This window comes from Physcomitrium patens, chromosome 4 (assembly GCF_059467195.1).
Source record: "Physcomitrium patens ecotype Gransden chromosome 4, ASM5946719v1, whole genome shotgun sequence".
Lineage (NCBI taxonomy): Eukaryota > Viridiplantae > Streptophyta > Bryopsida > Funariales > Funariaceae > Physcomitrium > Physcomitrium patens.
The window spans coordinates 19118265-19140567 of record NC_143413.1 but is presented as its reverse complement, the minus strand read 5'-3'; the positions used below and the strand labels follow the sequence as shown (position 1 = coordinate 19140567).

General features: G+C 30.8%; 1 protein-coding gene across 1 annotated transcript; it reads right to left on the bottom strand.

Moving 5' to 3' along the window:
• Positions 1 to 582: 582 nt before the first annotated feature.
• Positions 583 to 2994, bottom strand: LOC112280871 (putative phospholipid hydroperoxide glutathione peroxidase). The gene is made up of 6 exons (XM_024516776.3): positions 2651 to 2994; positions 2003 to 2079; positions 1765 to 1826; positions 1331 to 1449; positions 1049 to 1219; positions 583 to 905 (listed from the first exon to the last, which is right to left on the bottom strand). Exons 1-6 carry the CDS (start codon positions 2933 to 2935, stop codon positions 876 to 878), a joined length of 744 nt encoding a protein of 247 aa, XP_024372544.1. The 5' UTR covers positions 2936 to 2994; the 3' UTR covers positions 583 to 875.
• Between the last annotated feature and the right edge of the window lie 19309 nt (positions 2995 to 22303).

The following is a 22303-nucleotide window of genomic DNA, read 5'->3' as shown; positions in this document are numbered from 1 at the left end:
AACGATGTTCTGTCCTATTATTTAATTGAAATTAAAGTAGCAAATACAATATATCATGGATGATTGGGATGCTGGAACAAGAATGGATTGAGGTTTTCTCAAATTCAAGAAGTTAAAGAAACGGCAAAAAAACGAGTGTAGAAGTCTTTTAACCAAAGATCTATGTTCAGAAATTTGCTGATATTCTATGTGGTAGTTCATATCGTGAATATGATCCAATTCGATCAATCTTTGTTTTATCCCTCACGACAATTTGAGGTATGATTAGTTTAAACCAGCATTTAGTAGAGGAACATTTTAGCACTACTTTTAACATCACGCTTTGATACAAACCTGACCACAAAAAAAATCATTACATAACTATATTCTCAACATTTGCACTAAAAAGAAACCATTAAAGTCTGCCTTCAGGTTTTCGGCAAAGTGATGGAAATACTGGAGGTTGTGGATGACCGACATATCACACCAAGCCTCCCTCATTCACATGTCTAAAATTCAATCCAAAACGTAAGTCATTGTGGTATTCAGATGTAAATTCTCTTATGACTATATGAAACTTAATGTTGCAAACATCTGAAGATATGCCAGGATCAATTATCACGGCCTGAACTGGGACCGCATTTTTTAAAAAAGATAGAATGAAATACAGGTGAAATATGTTTCTTCTTTGAGCTGATAACTGCTCCACTAGTTGATAAAAATAATTTAGCTGGAAGGTTTAGAGGCAAAAATGGATTTGGTAATACAATCTAACATTTTGAGAACAAGCCAATAGCAAGACTAAATATTCCACGGTTTCCGGAAAGTAGAAATAAATCACAGGGCGTAATACCGTTAACTCCCGTCGCCATGCCCTTCAACCGAACTAATTACGCCTAACTTCTCAGGTATTTCTGGATGTCGTTCTGGACAACTCGAAAAGACGCCACAGCACCATCGTTTCAGCATACGGCAATGATTCATGAAGTCAACGACAGTTGCGACGCCTTCATAAAATTTCATTATTTAAAACATACAGATGATAATAACTCTGGGAGAGGAAGACTACCTCTATCTTTGATGGTGGAGTGGTGGGTGCATAGCGATCGACGACATTCCCGTTCTTGTCAACAAGGAATTTTGCAAAATTCCACTTGATGGTGTCTCCCAGAATGCTGCCTCTCTTCTGAGACTTCAGGAACTTGTAAACGGGCGCCTCCTGAGGACCATTAACGTCCACCTGCAAGGACAACAATATGCCAGTCAGTCTCATACACCAAGGATACAAAGCAGGAGAGTACAGGCATCTGTAAAACTAGGCGTCTGCGGATCAGAAAAGTGGGGGTGTTACCTTGTCAAAAATGGGGAACTCGGCTTTGAACCTTGTGCAAGCGAATTGCTTGATCTGTGCATTTGAACCGGGCTCCTGACCTCCAAATTGATTGCAGGGGAAAGCCAAAATCTCAAAATCTGCACGTCTCAAAAACACAGTGTGGGCAGCAACTCAGCAGACAAATTTTAACAGCCAACCCTTACGGTCGTCATGAGTGCGAAGAACACGCTCAAAACGCAAATCGTACCATTACCTTGAAAATGAGATATCTAGCAATTCAGACTAAAAGTAATCTTCATGAGGAGTGACATGTCACTAAGAGACTCTTTTTGGGAGGGATAATAGGCCAGAAGAGATCAAAAGCGAGTAGCAATTACTAATTTCCAGCAAATAAAGTGGATGCCCTGTCGACATTTAAGGTTTTGAGTCCAGAGTGGTGAACATCCGCTCACCTTGATTCTTGTACTTGGAGTAAATGCCCGCAAGCTCCGTATAGTTCGTGGTCGTCAATCCACTGCATACCCATCCATATCATGGCAATAATTGAGATTTGTTACTCTTGTGAATTACAATAGTAGACAAATACCAAGCTTTCTCATTAATAAAATCATTGCACTACATTTCGCACAAAATTTTGAAATCTTACACATGAATGATCCCAAAGTTGATATTAGCTGAGCACATGCTTACCATGCTGAAGCAACGTTGACAATGAGCAAAACCTTCCCTTTATACTTGCTCAACTCAACATCGTTCCCATCAATATCCTACACACATTCACGAGGGCATTGTTATTGTTACTGTAATTGTTACAGTTGTTGTTAATGCCACAGTATTATCAAGGATTACAATAAAATGCGGTTATTCTCTGGCGCAGTGCTGTGCCCTACTTGAAAACGAGAACATCGGTTCGAGATGACGAGCTGAAACAAAATTTCCTCAATGAATAGAAGCCAATTAAAAGGGAAGAAAAGAAAAAAAGAAAAAGAATTGAACCACTCGAGAACTTTGTAAAATCGTAACTCAGTCTACATTACGCATTTATGCTCCAAAAATTCGCTTAACAACGTGAAAAGTCGACGTTCTAAACCGTCCTCACACAACTAGTGCATATTCTACCAGTGTTGTACAACTTCAGCTGACAGAACAATCAAACAAGGAAAAAGATAGACTAAAAACCGAAATCAACACGCAGCATCTTCTTCATCCAACGCCAACAAAAAATGCAAAGCTCGGAGTGCGAAAGAACGTAATTGATCCACATGAAGCTAAAATTCGATTCAGCCAAGAGAGACTCACTCATTCAATTAACAAGGAGAAGAAAAACGACACCCATACCTTTACAACGAAGTCGTAGATAGAGCTGCCACTTTGCACCTGGGCAGCAGCATTCACGGGCTCCATGCCTCGTACACAGGTGGAGGAGGCAGCGTTCCCCAGAGTGAACCCTACCAACGACCCAACAAGACGCCTGCCAAATACAGAGCTGGAGGCAAAAGAAGCAGTGGCGCGGTGAGAGAACGCAAAAGCCGCGACGTTCTTGGGCAGATTTGAGGAGCAAAAGTGCAGACGCGAGAGGGCAGAGGGGAGAGAGGAAGACGACGCAGCAACGAAGAGGGCCATGTCAGAGGATGGGGAAGGGGAGACGAAGAGACGACGCGGGCATTCCTCGAGACAAGGTCGCGGGTATCAGCGTTTGCGTTGCGGAATCCGCTCCTTTTGATTGTGTGTTGAAACGCGAGCCAGCGCCCCATCACCCTCCCCTTCGCTTCCGCTATTCCCGTTAACGTGCTCGCTCTCGGGCCACACAGCGAGAAGCCCACGGCAGATGGCCACGCCCACGCTACGCCACTCCCACGCCCCAGTGGGGAGGGATGGATGGATGGAGGGATGGATGATAAACAGGGTGGGTGCCCAGCCCTGGCATCATCCTTCGCCAAGGGTTGAACACTTTTGCACTCCTCCTCAGTTGGGTTGGATTCCTCATTGGGCCCACATACCACACAAAAAAGAGTACAATGCTGAAGTTTGCCTTTTAGGGGCTTGCTTGCCTCTCAATCCCAAATCCTTCAATTCTCTAGTGTACCCCCCAAATTTCTTTAATTAAGGACCTTAGACAGCCATTATTATTATTATTACCACCACAAACACTAAGTAAAATCTGCTCAATCGTGTACTGCATAGCTCACAGCTCTTTCTTCTTTTTTATTTGGCTTCCTTATCCTAAACTTGTCTTAGGGGCTCATAGATAAACTATCTTCTATAGATGTGTATTATATATATATATATATATATATATATATGTATATATATATAATCCATCATCATTTTGCTGCGGAAAAATTTCTCATTAAATTCTCTTATCAACCTCAAAAGTCGATGAAGCTTAAAGTCTACTGATTTTTCTTCTTTTATATCAAAGTGCAAAAAAAATAAAAAATAAAAAAATAACATACATTCTTTAATGAATGGTAATAACATACATAGATAAGTTTTTATTTCCTTTCTATTTTTACTTACGATATGCTATTTAAAAATATATAAAAATAAAAATGTGAGATGTTCATCTTCAATTTTTTAATCTAGCCTTTGACTGCATTATTTCAATTTTTTTATTTTTTTATTTATTTATTGTGATCAATCTCAAAAATCAACAAGAACCCATCCGTGTATAGAAATAATTCAGGTCACTTCTAGCTAGATCTATACCTCCTATTTATTACTTACACTATGTAGTTTGAAGAATATATATATAAATAAATAAATAAATAAAATGTGTTCTTAAAATTACGCATTAATGAAGAAATTTTAATTATTTCTGTTAAAAAATAAAGATGATTTTTATGAAATGAATATGATTATTTTCTTTATATAAGAAATAAAATATAATTTGGCTATATTTTAGTTCACTTCATTTTTGTAATAAATAGTTAATTTACACATACTCTATTGAAAAGATTGTATTTTTTTATTATTATGTACATTCTAAACTCAAATATTAAGAATTTATTAATTAAGAATTTCTTATAATTGATGGTATAAAGTGAGATAAGCAAATATCAAAAACAAAAAAAGAACAAACTCAAAACAATTGAAATTAATGTATGCAAGTAATTATGCACTCCAAAACTTAGATACAAACTATTCACTGAATTTTCATCTTATAAAAATTATATGTAAAAAATAAAAGTTATATTTTTAGATAAGTAATTTTTTTATCTTTGAAATGACTTAAATATATATATATATATATATATATATATAAATCTAATTTATTATGAGTGAATTATGAAGGTTTAAAGATAGTTAGTAAATATTTAAAATATAAAATAAAATAAATTTTATCTCAAAAGTAACTTGCTTATAGATTAAAGATTTGAGTCTCACTAGGGCTAAGATGTAATATAAAAAGATATCCTAGAGAGTCTTTAAGACCTAAGTCTAATTTTCCTATATACATCCAATGTGCTACAATCCATATAAGACCTCTGCACTTTTCTTCCTATAAGGACTACATTAACTATTAGTCCTCCTATTTTTTAATAATAAAATTATTTTTTTTGAATTTTTTACTTCACCATGGTATTTAAAAAAATATCAATGAGTCTAAAAATTATGCATGGCCTTTGAATCTTACTCCATTTCTTCATAATAGCTTCCAAAGTGATCAAACTTCATAAAAGATTCAACTTGTGTTTGAAGAACTGCCAAAGTTGCAAAATTACCCTTTTGAAAGTCTGATGACTAATTAGGCACCTCAAAAAAGGGAGATTGTTCACATGTTCTAGATTTGATATCCACTACACTTTCAATCTTGCGGTGTCATATTATGTGTGTTCTTACATGAAAAAGCACCAGATACCTAGCTATAAAAGATAAATAAAAATACAACAATAATTCTATCAAGTCTAATAAAGCTTTAAATAAACTTTAAATAATTCCTGATAAATCTAATCAAACTTTAAACTATTGAAATAAATTTAAAAGAAGTTATAAAAGAAATATAAAGAAGTCATGATTTAATTTCAAAGAAAAATAGAAAAAAAATCTTAAAGAAATATAAAAATAAACCTTAAAAGAAAAAAAATAATCTTAAAGAAATATTGAAAATAAAAAATTTAAAGAAATAACAAAAAAATCTAAATAAATAAAAATAGTAATATTTGTATAATTCTAATTAAAATTCTAATTAAATCTTAATCAAATTTTAGGTCAAATTCAAATTGAAATCCTAATTAAACCTTAACCAAATTCTAAATCAAATCTTCATGAAATCCTAGACAAATGTTAATCAAATCCTAGTCAAGTTTTAAACCAAATCCTAATCTTAATCAAATTGTAGATAAATCCTAAATCAAATCCTATAGCAAATTAGAACCTCAATAATTAATGATTAAATCATTGATATTAACTCAAAATTTTTACACTTTTTAATATCTTAGTTAAAAACAAGCACAAGAAAGATGAAATCAATTGCACTTACTAATTGAAAGAAATGTCAGATAATCCAATTGGATATTAAGCAGCCTTCTTTAACCTAAATGCTAAAATTTTAGCATCAATTTTTTTTTGAATCCTTGAATTGCTTTCAAATTTCACCTAAATTTTAAAAATTAAGTCTAATATCTATACAAAAAAAAAAAAAAAAAAAAAAAAAAATCACTTCAATTCAATTAATAGATTGCTGAAGATCTTAGAAACACTCTTTGACCTTTAAATTCTAATTTTTGAGATCTTAATCCACAAAAACCCTCATATACTTCAATCTAACTATTCAATTGATGTAAAATTTGCATATACATTTACAACTAATACACCAACATATTGTTCAAATTTCACCTATACATACACCATAGAATTCAAGAAATCTTCAAATTTATAAATATATTTTTATTTTTCAAATCCTAATCCTACAAAGAACATTATTTATTTAAAAAATTCTTCAAAATCTTAATATTGATCCAAATATCATGAAATCAATGCCTAAAATCTTTTCTTAAGGTTGTCTTTAAATCTTATTCTTTGATCTACAAAAGAACTTTAGAATTACTATAGGTGTGTGGTTTTATGCCTGAGGATTTGATTTTGATTCAAGTTTTCAATTGGTCTTCTATGAGTATTGATTCTTGACTCCTTGAAGTAAATTTTATCAAAATCTATTCTTAATTCCTTCCTACACATGCTTGTATCATTTAATTTTTCAATCTACTTTATTTTGTCTTATTTATGGTCCTAAAAAGTAAGTAAAAGCCCATTTTATAAAAAAAATACTATTAACACTTTTTAGTTTTACTATCTTTTTGACTATTATCTATACTTCTAAAATAATTTGCCACAATATTTTAAAAAAAAATCTCCTATAATATAATTTTTTTTCTCTTTCATTCATTAGTTATGTTATATCATGACAATGGACTTAACATTATGCACATGGTTGCACAACTTAATGCATAGCTATTCTATTAGTTGTAGATTCTTGTTTCATCCGTTCTTTCAAAATACACTCTTTGGTTAAGGCATGAGACTTAGTCCTTTTTTATAGCTACTCAAGAGGCTATAGAAGCACTTCTAGCATAGAGCTTCTAATTAAGCTCCTTGCAAATAATGTCAAGTTTAATATTAGCTTTTACATTATGTGCATCTTCACCAATCATTTCTATTACTTCTTTCACTTCAACCACATACTTTTCAGCTTTTCTACCCTTCTATGTACCTTTAGAATTTATTTTCTTCTTGACAAAAGATAACATTACAACCTCTTTTTATTGACTTTTAGGCTTCTTAGAAAGCAGCTTGGATCTTTGCATAAGTGATCCACAATGCAATACTTTGTTTTTCTTTTTGTAGTGATCTAATCTTAATTTTAACTTTAAAAGTTAAAAATAGGGCATAAATATCATGGACATCATCTTCACTTTTAATCTTGATATATAATAGAAGAATAAATAATTAAGTGGTACATTTAATATTATTATATTATATGTGTTCTTGCTTGAGAATGCATTGAGCGCATAGTTGTACAAGATAAGTAGAAATGCAAGAAAAATCCTACCAAATTTAATAGAATCTTAAATAAAATTAAGTAAACCTTAATAATTTTGATTGAATTTTGACCAATCCAAAATAAATTTAAAAGAAGTTATAAAAGAAATACAAAGAAGTTTCAAATTAATCTCAAAGAAATATAAAAATAAATATTTATAGAAATAATAATAATAATCTTTAAAAAATATATAAATAAATATTTATAGAAATAATAATAATAATCTTAAATAAATATAAAAATTAAAATTTTAATAGAATTCTAATTGAAATCCTAATTGAACCTTAAGCAAATCTTAAGTCAAATCCTATTTGAAATTCTAATTGAATCTTAATCAAATCCTATGTCGAATTCTAATAAAATCCTAATAAAATCTTAATCAATTCTTAATCAATTCTTAATCAAGTTTTAAACCAAATTCCAAGAAAATTCTAATCTTAATCAAATCTTAGACCAAATCCTAAGCTTTAACCAAACTATAGATAAATCTTAAATCAAACTCTATAGTAAATAAAAACCTCAACAACTAATGATTAAACTATAGATATCACTTCAAAATTTGTACACTTCTTAATATCTTAATTAAAAACAAGTAAAAAAAAAATAAAATTGATTATACTTTCTAATTGAGAGATATGCAAGATAAACCAATTGGATGTTGAATGGTCTCTTAATCCAATCTAAATACTAAACTTTCAGCATCAATATCTCCTTTTTGAACCATTGAATTGCTTTCAAATTTCATCCTAAATTTTAAAAATTGAGTCTAATATCCAAATTAAAATATTTCACTTTAATCAAATTGACATATTTCTGAAGATCTTAAAAACACTCATTGACATTTAAACTCCAATTTTTGAGACCTTAATCCACAAAAACTTTTACATACTTCAATCTAATTGTTTGATTGATTTTAAATTTTTTACACATATTTACAACTAGTACACCAATATACTATCCAAAATTCACTTATGTATATGCCAAAAAACTTAATAAATCCTTAAATATGTGAATATATTTTTATTTCTTAAAATCTAAATCAATTGAAAATATCACTAACTTTGAAAATTTTGTAAAAACTCAATATTAATTAAATTAACATAAAACCATTGCCCAAAAATCTTTCATTAAGTTTTCTTTCAAATTTCTATTCTTTGATTTTTAAATATATATATATATATATATATATATATATATATATAGTCTCAACTCTCTTTGTTGTATTTGTGAGATTCTTCGCTACCTTCCATGTGCATTCATTAATATCATATTTACGCTAATGAATCAAATATTTTAACCTATTTCACTACCAACTTGAATCTAAGACTTCTACCACCTCAAATTCTTGATTACTATCCACTTCTATAGGTGTCATGGATATATACATTTAACCTAGTAGTTACTTATATGATTAGATAAAAATAGGTAAATATAGATTAATTTTATAAAATCTTTTAAAAAAGCTTCATAGAGGTGATTTTGATTTTAAATCTATTTGTAGGATATAAAATTTGGCTAATAAGTTTACTACGTGTTAGTAGCTTGTGGAACAAGTTAACTCCATATTGTAGCTTATAGAAGGTTGCAGACTATCCACCTTTAAACAAAAAAAAATCTTATTTTTTAATATTGATCTTTTCCTTAAAGAGAGTTGATAACCCTTTTTTGTAGAAATTTTTATTAGAGGTTGTAGATTACCCACCTCTAATTTAACTTTTTAGATTTGTTTGACTTGTCTATAGAAGGAAAGATTAAGAGTCCTACTCCTAACAGAAGTGAGAATAGATTTGCAACTATTATGGATCTTCACAAGCTTATCAACACTCTTAGGGTGGAAATTTTACGCATCACCAAAATCAATCATAGGAGTACTATTTCTATACCTATAGAAGAAGTCTAGAGTCTATATCAAAGATGTGTGCAGTTGAAGAAAACAAGTCGATCAGCCTCACAACCAAATTCAAGAGGTCTTCTTTCTATAAGCTCAACAGAAGCAAGAATTAGTATGGCCGAGAAGTTTGATGGAACAAGATCAAAATTTTGAGGGTTTTTACAACAAGTATAGTTCTACTAAAGTTTATATCCTTTCTAATATGTGGATGGATTTGCTTAAGTCAACTTCATAGGCGCACTTCTATTTAGAAGTGTTCTTTCTTAGTTTGTACCTTTGATAGAAAAAGATTCACAACTTCTTTATGATTTAAATTCATTCTTAGAAGTGTTTATGGTCTCATTTGAAGAAAGTAATCAAAAACAAATAGTAAAGATCAAATACTTATTTTTACAACAAAGATCACAATCAACCACTATATATGCTACTGAATTCTAAAACCTTGCTTGCGACGTGGATTGGAATGACAAAGCACTTATCAATCAATTTCAATATGAGTTGAAGGATAGCATCAAAGATTTCTTACTAATAATTTCAAAAGCAAAATCTTTAAAATAATTTATTACTAAAGCCATTGCATGCGATAATCAATTATTAAAAAGACATCAAGAACAAAGACTTGGTTAGAAAAGAACAAGTCAAGTAATGGCAGCAACTTCTAAGTTTTCTGAAATATTTTTGTCTAGGCCAAAATCAATGCAAATTGATACAATACATTTTAAATCTCTCACAAAGCAAGAAAAGACTCAACGTTGCCAATAGGGTTTGTGTTTATGTTGTGGAGAAGCTAAGCACACTGCTCAATATTGTCCAAAAAAGTAGTACAATTACAAAATGAGAAGCACAATTACCAAGATAGATAATGTGTCAAAAAATGAGTTTCTCCAACTACAATAGGAACCGTGTGACTAAAATCATGTGCAATACTTAGTAAAGGTCATATTCTCTCCTCAGATCTTTCACCTTGTTTTACAATAGATGTATATTTAGGACCTAAAAATCACAAAGTCTTTGCCTCTTACTCAATATGAGACCTAATTCGATTAGGCAATCCAATGAGGTCCCGATTATGGAGGCTTTGGTTCCCTTCCAAGTAGTTCCTTCTCTCTACACAATTTCAAAAAACATCCTATCCATTGAAAGATTCTCTTGGGGGCACGAATTCCAAGGAAACTCTGGCTACCGTTCCAATTCCAAGTCTAAGGCGGAAGAATATCTTACCTCTTGGAGTTAAACTCAATCCAATGAAAAGAAAGAAGGTATTCGAAATTACCTTAAATATGGAATCCTATGACATTTTAAAGGATCTGGATGCTATTCGACCTTCTATTTCTATGAAGCAACTTCTAATGGTCACATCAGAGTGCTGTTCTACATTGAATTCATCGTTAACACAGCATAGGCAACGCAATAAAGAAGTTTGTGAATTCAATTTGAACCTTGACCCACATACACCAATCATTGATGTTTTAATTGATGGTGTTACGATCTCGGGTTTTCAAGTAGATGGTGGTTGCAACGTTAATTTAATGAACGTTGATACAATGGATGCTTTAGATTTGGAACACTTACTACCCACAACATTGGTGTTAAGGATGGCAGATCATAGCCAGGTTAAACCAATGGATATTTTATGGAGTATTCAAACTATAATTGTCAGTATTGCATATGAAATTGACTACATCGACTTTTGGTTATAACATTTGACTTTATCGTATCCAATTTTATTGGAACGACCTTGGCTTTATCAGGCAAAGGCCAAGAACGATTGGGGTTGGGGTTGGGGTTGGGGTACTTTGACAATTGATAAGGGTGGAGATAAAATGATGTCACATGTAGAATAAGTAAAACGACAATCTCACTTCTCTATTTCAAAGAACGTCTATATATTCTAGAAAGAGAAGCATGCTTAGGTGTTCTTTAAGTACGGCATGACTTTCGAGTAATAGGAAATTTTGGATACAATAAGACTCTAGAGCTTATATCTAGAGATTTTTGGTGGCTGCAAATGTGAAAGACAATAAAAGACTTTGTCGAGTCATATGACATTTGTTCAAGATCAAAAACTCCTTTTCATTGATCCTATCGACTTTTTCAACCATTGTGTATATTCAAACAATAATGGTCTTTCATTTCTATGGATTATATTATAGATCTTCGAAGTTCAAGTTCATATGACTCTATATTCATAATCATAGATTGCTTCACCAAAATGATATATTTTGTATTTTATACAAAATCTATTTCAAGTGAAGAAATAGCCAAGTTTTTCTTTGATAATATCTATTGTTATCATGGATTGCTAAAGGATATTATGTCAGATAGGAGAGACTCAATTTGTATCAAGATTTTGAAGAATCCTAATCAAGATTCTAAAGATGGATATAAAGCTCTCTTTGGCTTTTCATACTCAAATTGTTGGACAAATGGAATGGATGAATGAAGTTCTAGAACAGTATTTGAGGTATACCATCAATTATCATGAAGATGATTCGACAACTTTTTTTGCCATAGGCAGAGTTTGCATACAATAATTTGGTACATTTTTCTATTCAACAAACACCTTTCTTTGCCAATGAAGTAGATAATAATTAAGAGTTCGAGGTGGAAAAAGTCTTAGATTCAAAGCGGCATTGAAATAGGTTGGAATATCTTTGTTCATTGGCTTGGATATGATATTAGTAAATGCACATGAAAGTGAGTAAAGAATCTTGCAAATGCAAGAAAAAAAAGTGCATGCCTTTCATCGACAACAACTATCAAAACCAAAATGAAGAATTGTAAAGAACTTTGAAAGATGATGACTGCTCCTTATGGAACTTGTCCCTAGAAGAGAGGATAATATCATAGACATATATATTTACTCCAATAATTACTTATATGATTAGGTAGAAGTTCGTAAATAAAGATTAATTTCATAAAGTCTTTTAGTGAAGCTTTCTAGAAGCTTCAAAGTCACAATTTTTACTTTAGATGTCTTTGTAGGATAGAAACTTAGCCAATAAGTTAACCACGTATTGGTAGCTTGTAGAATAAGTTAATTCCATATAGTAGTTTGTGGAATAAGCTAACTTATATAGTAGCTTATGGAATAAGCTAACTATAAAATGGATAGGATATTTATTGTTTGTAATATATAGTATGTAGGGTTAAGAGGAGCTAGTAAACTGATGAATGGATAGTTTAGAAGGCAAGATGGATGATGTAGTAAAAAAAAATAGTTATCATCGGTTGAGTAGTAGTTGGTATTTTGAGAAAAGCATAAGTAGTTTGAAGAAGAAGTAAAAAGAGTTAGATTGTGATAGTCATGAGTTAGGGTAAGCTTGGTACTACCTCTTTGTTTCTTTGTTTTCTTATAGAAGAAGAATAATGATTAAAATTTGAATAATGTGAAGTAAAATTCTAAAATGAAAGAAAGATTTGATTTAGTTGATGTCAAATGAGAATTTGAATTTATTGTATGCTCAATTATAAGTGGAGGATTGAAAAGTTGATAATGGAAGATATTTATAAAGTATGGATATAATTGGAAGAATTATAATATATTAATTATTGAGATTTAAGAAGAAGTTTGTAGAGTCTAGAATTGTTTGAAGCAGATTATTGAGAATGACAGTTAGTTTGAAAAATTCCAGTGATTGGATTATAGAATATTTTATGCAGTCTTTTAAAATGGTATAGTATTATCTATTGTTGTCATAAGTTTGAAAAAGAGAGGATAGTGAATATTTAAGATATAATTATTGATTGCAATATTTTCTTTGATAGAATATGGAAGACATAATACATTCTTAGGTGATTTAGTTCATCATGAGATAGTTCATTGTGTGACCCTTATATGAAAACTCATATGAATAGTATTTTTTTATATACAAATCTCTCTATATAGGTTTATTCTGATTAAATTAGTCTAAAGTAAGTAAAATATAAATCACATTTTGGCGCCATTGTTGGAGTATTGACAATAGTATTGAATGTTAGGAATTAACTACCAAACATGTGATTGTGGATGTTACATGAAGAGGTTACAAAATTGATGTTGGTTTGAAAATAAAGCCAAATGCACAGTTAGATTAGAGATGAAAAGCAATTTTAGCATTATATGATGAAAGATTATGGTTAATAAGAATGAAAACATTGTACTAAGTAAAATACACCAATTAAAAAGAAGTTAGGAGAGAGTGCAAGCAAGAAGTATATTGCAAGATAAGCAAGAACATTATCATACTGTAATTGCTTATAGTATGTAAAAAATAATTAGAACATATAATATGTTCATAAGTCTTGGTGTATGTTAGAATGATTAATAGATTAATTTAAAGAGAATGGATATAAAAAACTTTATTTTGAGATTTATTTATTATGTTTATAGCATTTAAAAAAATTATAAGACCTAAATATTTAGTATGAAGCCTTGAGAGGAGATTTGAGCCTAAAGAAGAAAATCTTAACTAAAAAGAGGCTTATTGGGATGTATGAAAGCAAGGCATAGTTGGATGAAGGTAAGAAATAGGGATCTTCATTCCTATTGATTGAAGGCCATGCCCAATGGGCTTCAAGGAGGCTGGCTGAGGCCTTATTAGGGATTAGGATTTTTTTTTGTGGTCATTTGAATTTTAGAGGCTAGGATCATAAAGTTTAGGATTTTAGATATAGATTGGGTATAAATTTTGTGTGAATTGGAGTTTTTATGAAGGAGTTATTGGCACTCAAAGTTAAGGTATCAATTTCATATCTACTATCACTCTTTGGCGCATAACATATGTTTACAAAAAGCAACAAAGGATTGGCGATTGAGGTTGAAAAAAACACATCCTTGACTATATGTTTTATGAATTTGGAGTTTGGATAAAGAAGTTATAGAGGGTTGAAGTTAGCACATCCAAATCAAAGGTAGTAAGTAAGTGATTTTTTTCATAGTAATGGTTGGAGCCATATCTTCAGTTTTTGGTTGAATTTTTGGCTCAATCCTTTTAGAAAAGATAGATAATTGTGTTAAGAAGCTATACATATAAATTTTGTGGCATTTAGATATTTAGTTTATAAGATATGAAGAAAATTACACTTGGGTGTATAAAAACTAGGGTTTGAAGATACTATTAGGATTTTGATGATATCTTAAGATCCACAACGAATTTGCAATTGAAAATTGTTATGGTAATTGTTAGAAGTATATCAGTACTTTATATAAAATTTGAGTGTATTGAAATAGTCTGATTAAAAAATATAAGTTGTTGAAGTTTGAAAATAATACCCTATAAGGATATATAAGGATTTAGAGTTTTTTTTAATCATATATTAGGTATTTTTGGAAACTTAAGACTTATATATTTGGTACAATTGCTCTTTTAATTATTATACATATATACAAATTTGGTCTTCCTTATCTCAAGACTTCATTGAGCAATTAGTGGTAGCCAAAAGTCCAGTACTTTTTTGAGGCAAACTCTCTCTACCTCGACAATGTAATCTAAAAACAAAGCATGGACAGAATTTGATTAAATCATGGTTGCATGCTTGTTGGTATATCCGAGCATACCAAAAACTTGATAGACTGTTAACATTTCAATCATATATATTGTTAAATAAACTACCAAGAGCATTAGTAGAAAATTCTATCAATAATCTAGCGTATTTCTTGAGCTCATTAACTAAAAGTTAAAGAGGCATAGAAAGATTGGATACTCCATTGGATACTTTTTTAATAGCAAATACAACCGATTTTAGCAAGACTGGTTTTTTAGAATAACATAAATTACTTGCTAATAAGGACCAATTTAGTATGTTTCAAAATCCATCATTTTCATCTCCAATTCAATGAAAAAAATTATTTGCAAATAATAATAGCAAATTGAGGAGGCATAAAAGTTTTAAAAAGATAATTGGAGAAGGCAGTGTTTATTTTAATAAGAAATTAAGTAGAACATTGTCATCTTCAATGGCGATGGGAGATCCAACAATTTTACCTGCAGTCTAAATGGATGTGGTGGGTGATTGCACAACTAGTGTAGCTCCATTATCTACTTTTAGAGGCTTATCAGGTGTAGATCTAGATTAATATTTGTCTCAGTTCTTGACTGCATGTGTAGCCAATAATGGTAGAACTGAAGATATTTGGTTGAGATGGCTACCAGTGATCTTGAAAGATACAGCATTTGAATGGTATAATTGTAAGCCTATGGGCCAATTTTTTAATTGGGAGGCATTAAAAAATATATTTTTAACCCATTTTTGACGAATTAGATTAAAAAAATGTCTCAAGAAAATGTTAATGAATAGTAGAATGTTACCAGGAAAAGCGGTACAATCATATTATGGCCAAGTAGTAGATATCCTTCGTAAATGGCCAAATAACTAAATGTCAGATTTGTTTGTTTTTTCTATATTGGTTAACGGACTATATCCACTAAAATTTAAGATGTTTGTAAAGGAGGCCCAACGAGCCACTATTGCTTCCTTACTTGATCAAGCTAAGATATGGAAAGAATGTCATTAAGACCAATTCCTAATCATAGGAGCCACGATGATCCTATCTTAGGGAGGTTATCAAATATCAGCTTGGAATGAAGTAGTAGACAGTTATCTAAGAATGATTGATTATGGTATAAATCTTAACCTGCAAAGAATAATTAATGTTGTCCTATTGCAAGTTGTACCACCTATAGCAGTAGTTCTGTATTTACCTTACCTTCCATATCAAAAATCAATACTTATAAAAGAATTATCTAATGAAATAATATAGAAGGATCCAAACGAGGCCTTGTTGTTAACTTTGACAAAGAAGATCGATGAATTAGATGTTAATCTAGTAAAAGATAAGAAAAAGAGGCATAAACCAATTAATATGCTTTGTAATATTTGGTATAGTAATTGTAAAAGTCAAGACCATATGATAATGGAATGTTCTTCACTACCCCAAATGATTATCCAATATACATTTTGTGGGAGTAAGTATGCCACCACCAATTCTTGGAATTTATAAAAGTAACAATAGTTTGGTAATCAGACCATGATTCAACTGACTTTGTGGAATGTTAATCAAGTTCATATAGAAAATAGGTTTGGCTGGAGTAGGAATCATTCAAATGAACAAAATAGGAGTTTTTCTAATTTTTAAAATTTTAGACATAATCAAGAATGTGGACCCAATTTTCAATGTATTGAGTAAAATAAGCAAGGATATTTTCAATATCCATCCATTTAGAAGCCAATTTCAGATTCTATAATACTAGAATCATTCATCTATTCAACATGGAATAGGCTCAATTGATATATACAAATAAAAACACCCAATATTCCTGATAAAGTTGGAAGAAGACCACTTTGATGTTATTATTGCACGCAGATAGGACATTATGCTAATGAATGTCCCAATCCAAGAGCCAGTGATGAATATGGTTTAGTATGTAAAAATTATAAATAGTTGGGATATACATATCAATAGTGCAATGCTCCATTTAATTTTAATAACCAAGTCCAACAAATCCAACTCCATAGTAAGAGAGAAGAAAATAATCTAGGGCCATAAGATTCTCTTATAAATCAGGTAGAATGCATTCATGCAATACTTACCAAAGGCTAGCAAAAAGTGAAAGAATCAATTTTGCAATTAGATGCATCAGTTGTGAAGGACCACTTCAATCTAATTATAGAAACTCTAGATCCAATACCTATACCAGTGTCATATTACATGTAGTTTTGCTCAGAAATGCACCAAGCTCCTAGCTGTGGAAGGTAAGATTCTATTTTAGAAGTAGCCAAGAAATCCTAATAGGTTTTATCCATACAAGAAGAATATAATCTGAATTTCAATTCAAAAGTGATTAAAACACTCTTCTTAGTACTCTTGACCATATATAAATCCCAATTATCTTATTACTTTCATATTTAAGTAATTTAGATTTTTCTTGTAAGCCCCAATCCTAATCAATGAGTTTTAATAAGCTATAACACCCAATCCGATTGTCGACTTGATGTGAAATTTTGCATGCAATTTTCAATATAAGTCTTCTATATACTCAAAAATTTTTAGCCCAATCCAACTTATGGATTGTGAGAAAACCTCCAAAAATTGCATTGTTGTTACTCGGCCACCAACTTGAAAAGTGAAGCAAAACTCCCAGCAACGATTTCTCCCTTTCCATATATTAACTTTGACTCAAAATTGGTATGTAGCTTTATCTTCAAGTCCTTCAATACCATGCCAATTTTCATTTTAATCCAATTGATAGATCTTTAGATATCATAGAAATCCTACCCAACCTCAAACTGCCACCTTCTAAAACCCTCTTGTACTAAAAACTAGATATCTCTAAACCACGCTATTAGATTATCACAAAATTTTTTATACACTTAGAAAACCTAATAATCCAAATAATATTAAGTTTTTAACTATAGATGTTACACCAATTACACGAACTAGCTAGAATTGCTAGCCCTAATTATATTATATAAAACCCAAATCACTGATACAAACCCTGACTTTGAACAACAATTTCTAAGTCCTCCAAAATCTTCTCAAAACAATTCTTATGTCTTTGAAAAGAACTTCAAGCTAGCTCTCAAATTCTAATCTCTGATCTTCAAATGACTCCCTATTTTGCCCTAGGCCGTCGTTTTAGTGGCCAGAGATCTGATTTCGACCCTGTCTCACTATTGGTCAACTCCATGGTATCAATCTAACCTATCCTAAGGTGTTTTTAGCCCAACCCTACTCTCAACTTAATCCTAGTACCAACTATACTAATTATTTACCTCTTCTAACTTGATTTTATTAATTTTTGGTCTTTCTAAGGTAGTAGAAGAATCTCTACAACCTAGAAGATAAAATTATTAACTAACCTTCAACCTACTAACTATTAAGATAAGAAAATAACCTAAGAGGCTTTTATAAAAGCCATGTTTAGACACCTCAAATTATAATTGAACTAAGATAATTAAATATTAATTAGAAATTCAATTTTGATTATAATTTCACTATATAGTCGTATTACATCATGACACCAAAAATATCACCAATGTTGGTACTTGATCTGTTTGCGCAATCCAATAATGTTTCTAGGATCAAGGTATTGGTTCAATCTAAACCAATATTTTTATTTAAAAAGTTCCAAGAGCTGTCTTATACATTAAAAAATCTTCTCATAGACAAACATTCTAACAAATTTTATTTAATTATATTACATTCGAATTTCATAAAAAAAGATATATTATCTCAAGGGATTAAGTTGAAATCCATGAAAAAAAAGAAGGCCTTAGAAATCACTACCAACATTGAATCGTATGATATTTTGAAAGATTTTGATGCAATTCAGCCCTCTATTATAATGAAGCAACTTTTGGCAATAGCCTTGAAATGTTGTTTTATATTGAATTCCTCATTAATAAGATGTAGGTCCTGTAATAGAAAAATTCATGAAGTTAGTTTAAATCCCAATCCAGGAGCATCAACTATTGATGTATCCATCAATGGTGTTTTTATTTTTGGAGTTCAAGTGAATGGTGGCTCTAATGTGAATCTAATGAATGTCAATACAATGGAAGATTTGGACTTAAAATAATTATTACCTATGACATTGTTATTAAGAATGACAGATTATAGTCGGGTGAAACCAATGGATATTCTATGTAGTATTGCTACTGTAATTGCTAGAATCATATACAATATTGATTATATTATTTTTCAATTACAAAGTTCTACATTATCCTATCCAATCTTATTGGATCGACCGCGATTATATGAAGCCAAAGCTAGGAATGATAGGGGCAGTGGAACATTGTTTGTTGGAAAAGAGAAAGACAAGATTGTGTTATAAATGTACCCAGTTTAATATCATGGAGAGTCTCAAATTCTTGGTTCAGAGGTGACATCTAATAATGAAGGTCAATCTGATGCGGAATATGATAAAGTTACCAATACAATGTAAGTTGGTGATGATCCACGTCACCTGCAGAAGCAATGCGTGTTATACCAATGTGAAAGATCCAAAGAATATTTAATATATCTATAAGATACAACAAACTCTAATCATGCTATTGTTGATTGGATGAATAATTCTACGATTAATGAAGTCAGTAAATTGAAACCAAAATTGGATAGTTCCAATTTGTGAGATTATATAAGAGATTATCAGCCAAAGACGAAAAATCAAACTGGATGTTCTCAAGGGAGCTGTGTGCCAATCCGTCAACTAATAAAATACCAAAGGTTATCAAAGTATATAATGGGATTAAGGATATTGAGTTAGAAAATTAGAAGGCTTTCTTTTTTAAATCATAAATCTTCATTTGTGTGGTCATATGTAGATTTGAAAGGCATTTTTGCTGAAGTTTGTGAGCATCGAATTATTTTGGAGGAGAATGCTATACTAATTTGTGAAAGATAACATCGACTCAATTCAAAATATTCCCTTATGGTGAAAGAAGAATTAGATAAATTTCTTAATGTGGATTTTATTTATCCAATTTTCTATAGTGACTAGGTTTTACTAATTATAATGGTACCAAAGAAGAATGAAAAAATCCGAATTTGTCAAGATTTTTGTAAATTAAACGTAGCTATAAAAAAGAATTATTTTTCTTTATCTTTTATGGATAGTATCCTAGATGTGATAGCTAGGCATGAATGTTATTCTTTTTTGGATGGATTTTTGGATTACAATCAAGTTACAATTGCAAAAGAAGACTAGATAAAGACTACTTTTTCTATGGACTAGGAAACCTTTGCTTACAAAGTTATGCCATTTGGGTTATGTAATGCCCCAGCTACATTTCAAAAGATAATAATGCAAGCTTTTTAGGATCATTTATGTCATTTGATGGAGATATATTTAGATATTTTTTGCACATTTAGTACAAAGATCAATCATTTAGAATATCTTGGTAAGTATTTGGATCATTGTAGCCATTATGGGATCTCATTGAATTCAGAGAAATACCAATTTGGGATACCATCTAGTAATTTATTCAAACACATCATCTCACTACTAATATTTCTATTGACTCGGATAAAGTTACTTATATATTAGCTTTACCAAAGCCTGAAACACTGTCAGGTGTTTGTAGTTTTGTTGGCCATGTTAGTTATTATCAATGATTTATTCATTCATTTGTGGTCATATGTCAGCCTTTAACTAATCTCTTGAAGAAATCCATGTCAAATGGCTCTAGTCCAATTTGAACTAAAGAATGTACAATTGCATTTGAAGAATTAAAACAAAAATTGGTATCTGCACCACTACTGGTTGTATCTTGTTAGATGAAATTATTTCATATTTATATTGATGCATCCAATATTGCTATTGGATCCATGTAAGTCAAAAAGATAAAAAGGGTTTGGATCATCCAATATATTATGCTAGTTGACAATTGGTCATAGCTGAACAAAATTATACTACGACTAAATGGAAAGCTTTGGGAATGATTTATTTTGTTAAGAAATTTTGGCATTATTTAATTAGTTATGACTTCATATTTCATGTCAATTATGAAGCTCTTAAGTATATAATTAATAAACCTCAATTGAATAGACCCATTGTTTGATAGATGTTATTACTTCAAGAATTTAACTTAACTATCAATATTAGATCAGAAAAGAAAAATACCAATGCGGACAACATGTCTTCTTTATCCAATATATTGGATAATGAGTCTATCAATGATGCCCTACCTAATGCAAAATTATTTGCTGTCAATGAGATTATACTTGAATATAGTGAATTTATTCAGTATCTGACATTTCAAACATTTCTACCTACTTATAGTGAGAAACTTAAGAAATACTTAATTTTAAAAAATGTGTCATATATGATGATTGGTGATGCCTTGTATAAGTAAGGATAGGATGGAATTTTATGCCTCTATATCTTTCAAAGTGAAGTGTGTACCATATTAGAAAGGTGCCATTTCAATAGTTATGGTAGATATTTTACCGGTGATAGTACTACTCGTAAAGCTTTAATGGCTGATTATTAGTGACCAATAATATTTTCAGATGTACACCAATATGTTCAATGTTGTGATCTTTGTCAACGGATTGGTCGCCCTACTAGAACTTCTGCCATGCTATTAATACCAATTTTGGTATATATACCGTTTGAAAAATGGGATATTGATTTTGTAGGACCAATCGCTCTAGCCTCACGTTGTGGACAAAAAAGATATATTTTGATAGTGAGAGATTATATGAAAAAATGGGCTAAGGCAGTGGCAATAAAAATTGATAATGCCAATATAATAACTACATTTTTATATGAGAACATTATCTCTTGATTTGGATGTCCCAAAGAATTGGTTAGTAATCGAGGCACCTATTTTATTAATTTTATGATTGTAGCCTTGACAAATAAATATAAGATCAAATATCAAAAAATAATCCCATATCATCCTCGAGCCAATGGACAGACTGAAAAGACCAATGGTATTCTATAAAAAAATTTAACTAAAACACTATCTGGTGCGAGAACAGATTGAGATACTAAATTGTTTGTTGTATTATAGGCATATCCTACTGTGTATTAAGTGACTATCAATTCCATACTATTCTAATTGATATACGGACAAGAAAAAATATAACCAATTGAATTGGAAGTTCAGAGTTTGAGAATTGCATTGGATAAACATCTTGACAAGAAGGAATTCCTCCAATTTTGGTTCGCAAAATTGAAAAAATTTGATGAAGTTAGGATTATGGCTCTTGTCACTATGGAAGCTACACATTATCAACATAAGAATTATTATGATAGTAAATTATGTCCCAAAGCTTTTCTGCTAAATGATCTAAAGTTTCTTTATGATAGCTAATTTAATAATTTTTTGGAATAATTCCAAGTCCGATGGCATGGGGCATAACGTATGTTTACAAAAATCACTGATTCTTTGTTGCTTTTTGTAAACGTATGTTATGCCCCAAAGAATGATAGTAGGTATGAAATTGACACCTTAACTTTGAGTACCAATAACTCCTTTATAAAAACTCCAATTCACATAAAATTTGCATCCAATCTATATCCAAAATCTTAAACTTGATGATCCTAGCTTCCAACGCTCAAATGGCTTC